Source organism: Octopus bimaculoides, chromosome 14 (assembly GCF_001194135.2).
Source record: "Octopus bimaculoides isolate UCB-OBI-ISO-001 chromosome 14, ASM119413v2, whole genome shotgun sequence".
In the NCBI taxonomy this organism is placed as follows: domain Eukaryota; kingdom Metazoa; phylum Mollusca; class Cephalopoda; order Octopoda; family Octopodidae; genus Octopus; species Octopus bimaculoides.
In genome coordinates, this window is record NC_068994.1 from 60,194,112 (window position 1) to 60,199,038 (window position 4,927).

General features: G+C 40.1%; 1 protein-coding gene across 1 annotated transcript in view; it reads right to left on the bottom strand.

Moving 5' to 3' along the window:
- LOC106880489 (synaptic vesicular amine transporter) overlaps nt 1-4,927 on the bottom strand; it is a 204,301-nt gene that overhangs the window by 27,212 nt on the left and 172,162 nt on the right. Inside the window, exons 8-9 of the mRNA XM_052972906.1 lie at nt 4,055-4,144; nt 3,086-3,187 (exon numbers count right to left, since the gene is read on the bottom strand). Coding sequence (XP_052828866.1) covers nt 3,086-3,187; nt 4,055-4,144 — 192 coding nt within the window. The remainder of the gene's footprint in view (nt 1-3,085; nt 3,188-4,054; nt 4,145-4,927) is intronic.

Here is a 4,927-nt window from a genome sequence, read left to right on the forward strand (position 1 = left end):
AAAAAAAACCCCACAAACTTGAACCAATCACAAGTTCAATAAAAACCAAAACAACAACAACACTAATAATAATAATAATAATAATAATAATAATAATAATAATAATAATAATAATAATCCCAACAATAAAACAATATTAGGTCCGGCACAGAATGAACTTCTTCAATAGAAATCTGATCATCAAGAAATGAGATGAACGAAATTTCTTTCTTCAGAAATTGTTAAGACAGTGAGGTGTAGGGGTGGGGTGAGGAGGAGGAGGACATTTGAATTCGACTGGTTTTGTTTGGTAAAGTTGTTGTTGTTGTTGATGTTGTTGCTGTTGTAACGATAGTATACGGCAGAATAACGACAGATATTACGTTCCTTCACGTCTTGAGTTCAAATCCTAACGCTATCTTTTCTTCTATCCCAGGGCCACTAACTTTCAATTAGTGAGGTCTCTCTGTGCCTATTTTGTCGTCGTCGTTGTTGTTATTAACCACAAGTCACCAGGGTCGAACGACACTTTGAGGAAAGCGCCGAAGCAGTGTATCGGCCGTGTTATTGTTAGTGTCGTGACCCACCGCGTCACGTCTTCTGCAGATGGTAGTAAAATGGAAGAATTTCCAGTTCTGTGGGCCAGGGAGGAGTAACATTACTGAGGAAGGATGCGAACAAGGGGAGCTTCGGGTCTATAACTTTGCTAAGTGCATGATTTTTGGTCCTACCGCTAGCAAAGAGATTGGCACTTGTTGAGGGTAGAAGCGCAGACATGCACAGTCCTGATCAGTACAATCCACGACAAACTCCGCCTCATACGATAAACCATAGAGAAAAGAGGTTTTGACGAGGCCTTGATCAATCAACTGATCAATTTATAGCTTTCGTTAGGATCGACCATTATTAGATGGAAGCTGTTCTCAAGGCGGCCCGGTTTCGGTCCCGTCTTCAGGGTCTGGATCGCTTCAATGCACAGCAGCATCTACTCAGTGGTTGCCTTTACATGTACTAGCATGCACTAGCTTTTGACCTTTGCATGTACTAGCTTTGATCCATTACTGCAGAAAATGAAGTGTTTGAGGGGTGGGGTTCCCCGTTCGAACTGGGATGCGGAAGCGATGTGTTGGAAAATACTGACGACGTTACTGTAATGATGTCGTGGTCGGCACCTTTCGAAAAGAAAACTTTGACAGGGGCAAACATTAAGCGGAAGAAGTCGGTGGGCTTGTAGTTTGACACCTGAAGAGGGAAGTCCATTCCATTGGACAGCCTTGTGGGCTGCTAGACAACCGGTCTGGTACAGATGTTTGGGGCCTAGTTCGATCATGACCTCGAGGTTACAAGCAAGATGGCCAGTCTCACCCCAAAATAGGTTTAGAGTAAGTTATACCTGGAAAGTCGCAAACAGGTGGCGAACGCACATAATTACCTCCCTTATATTTTATTACTGCGTAGTTGTTATGCTCTCCTCTAGTTTTCACTTGATCAAACTGGAGCGTCTGGTCTTTCATCTCTTGCGGAACGGACGTATTCGACTAGTCAAGCAACCAATCAGCTGTTAGCATCCACTGCACGTGCGGCTCGGAATGCCATGGCTGATGATGCGCAAACATTCACTGAGACTGTTGCATCTGCAAAGATTCAACGGTGTGAGCAGATTTGGTCATTTTTTTTTGTCATTCATATCTTTCCACCGTTTGTCTTCTTGACAGAACAGTGGTTTTGATTAACCGAATACCAAGACTGGCCACGTGGTATCTGGAAAGTTGTTAGGTACTACCAGTCGGGCAATGCGGCACCTGAAACGTCCATGTTCGGGTCCTATGGAGGACTAGCGGTGGGGAAAAGCGATGAAGTTTGGTCTGTTTTGGGGAACTTCGTCCCCAATAACTCTATTTCTTGACCCGTCTATGTTAGCGGGACAAGGGGAAGATATTGCATGTTAGAGACCAACTCTACAGGCACAGGACTGCCATCAGCTGGCCTTGTCCGAGATGCGCACGGAACAGCGAAATTGTTTTGCCCTGGTTCAGTATTGGAGCATTATTGATTTGTGGAGTTTTCGTCGATCGAACATATGCTCTTGTGGAATAGAATAGACCCAGTTATCGGTAGAGCCCACCATGAACATCAAACCCACCTCCATCGGCCGAGAAAACAGGTTGTTTCCCTCTCTCTGGCGACAGAGGTTGTGTGGTGGACAGGATTGAAACGATTGCAGACAGACACTTCCTTCTTTGGCCAAATCCTCATCCGCTTCTTTGAAATTATACTTGGAAAGGAAGGTGAAGGTTAAGAGAGAAGTGCTGCTGCTCAGGAATTTATTTAAAAGCTGTGTGTGTGTGTGTGTGTGTGTAAGAGAGAGAGAGAGAGAGAGAGAGAGAGAGAGAGAGAGAGAGAGAGAGAGAGAGAGAGAGAGAGAGAGAGAGAGAATAGCGAATATGGTTCGTGTAAATTGACCAAATCGGAGAACGTGCTTCTTGACCGAGAAACGACAAATGAAAGTGGGAATTTGTTCGTGGTGGTCATCGAGATTCAGATTTTGTAGAGTTTTCTTGATTTCACCACCCACCATTTTTCACAAATTCTACTTAAAGCAACCTCTATGTTTGTAGGGACCTGTTGATGCTTATTAGAACAATCAAATACTCTTAAATCACACGAAACTTATCTTTAAAACAAGAATGAAACACTATATCTAAAAACTGAAGCCAGCCAAGGTGTCTGGACCCAGCCAAGGTGTCTGGACTCAGCCAAGTAACCTTTCGGAGGTCATTCGAACTGGTAGAAATAGCAGCCAAATTTCTTTTACATTTGTTCGACTCTGAATCAAGGCCACATCTAAGACTATAGTAGACAGCGTAGTTACATGATGCCTGACTAAAAGACTGGATCGTCACAACTGGAACGCTTTTGATCATACGTGTACTTAATCAGGTCTGATCTGGAGTTAAACAATATCAGCCACGCTGGTCACAGCTGGAATGGTTTTCGGCTCATGAAAAAGCGACACAATAAAAAGAGACATCAAACAAAGTCAACACAACGAAGGCGAGAATTAAACCCCCCAAAATCTCCCAAACAAACAAAAGGAGCAACTTACCAGCAGCTACCAAAATATAGGGGTCTTTGATTAAGTCTTTTAATGAGGTTCCTTCTTGTGCTTCTGGTTTTACTTTCAGCTGTAATACTATCAACTGCAAACCTGCCAAAGAAGTAAGAAACTTTTAATAAAACAGAGACGAGGTTGCAGGACAAAGAAACACAGCCATGTTGCAAAAGACAAAAAAAATCCAAAGAATAGTTATATTCTTCGACTAGGGAGTTATGTCCCTCAAATCTATACAACGAGAAGGGGTAGTAAGTCACCAATTTTATTTATAAATGGTTAGCTTAAAAAAAAAAAGAGAGAGAGAGAGAGAGAGAAATTAATAGCGTCAATGGTAAGTCTAGAGAAGGAAATCAAGGGAGGCAACTCCAAAATTACAACATTAAAAATTGAACGAAGATGGAACGAGGAATTATATTTGTTCACTGCATTGGTTATGTCTTTCACTTATTAATTCTGTTCTTGATTATTTAACTCTTTGTCCTTTACGAATCAGTTTTGTCACTCATCTCTCTGGGTTCGATAAACTCTTAAATGCGGAGGATGAATTTGAGAACCACTCACTTTGTGACTTCATACGTTATTTTGGAAACCATTATTGCCTTACAAACGCGCACGCGTGTAACAATTGTCACGTGTCAGGTATAAAACGTTGTAGGTATGCATGTGGGAGTGTGTGTGCGTGTTTACATACATACCCATACCTACATACCATTTATGAGGTAAAGAAATGCTTTGAAGTACAGTGCTATGGCCAGACATTACCAAATTAAATTTATAAAAGAAACTCTGATTCAGCATTTATAATATATTGAGTACTTTCCTGCGATTAATCGTCTGCTCGATACCAGATTTGCAGCACACACACACATACAAATTTATATATATACATATATATATACATATATATATATATATATATATATATTTCACAGGAAAGGTGTAAAAAAAAAATCTACTCACAACCATCAATAACAGCGATGCAGGCTAATATGAGAAACGGCAATTCTTTACCACCGAATTGATACATTATTCCACCAAAAGGGGGACCAACTGAAAGAAGAGAAGGAAATAATATTAACTGGGCATATTACAAAGAATATAATAAAACAAATAACAAAATATAACATAAACACTGTAAAAACAAAGAGAGATTCTTTGAAATACAAAAGAAACAAGAATTAAACCAAAATGTTCAAAATTGTGTCAGAATTAATGGAAGTATGGTTAGGAGGACGGAGAAAATGGTTTGCGGTATTTGATTCGGCTTTTTTACTTTCTGAGTTAAAATGCTAGGAAGGTTTACTTTCAACGTGTTCTGGTATCAATAGAATAAAGTAGCAATGAAGTAGAGAGGTTGATTTAATCAAATTGCTCCTTTCCTCACATTTTTGTCTTTTACTTCTCTTGGAAACGATTATTAATATTGTGAATTCTCTGGAATGGAAGATTGACGACAGTGCTTGACAATATATTTGCCGTTGCTGTCAATTTTACCGTTCATCTTTTTCAAGTCGATAAAATAAGATACCAGCTTATAGAAGGGTCAATTCAATTAATTAGCTCAGCCAAAACCTGCGACCTTCTACTTAAGCAGGAAAGAATTGTTCTTATTCTGGTTTAAAAGAATTCTTGAACGATCAAATAAAACATCCAATGCGAAAGGTAACGACAATTGTTCGACTCATCTACAACCCTGTTTCTTTTATTTAGGTGATGCAGACATGGCTGAGTGGTCAAGAAGATTGCTTTGTAACTATTTAGTTCCGGGTTCGATTCCACTGAGTTACCCTTGGGACAAATACTCTATCCCTAAACTGTGGAAGTCAGTATTAT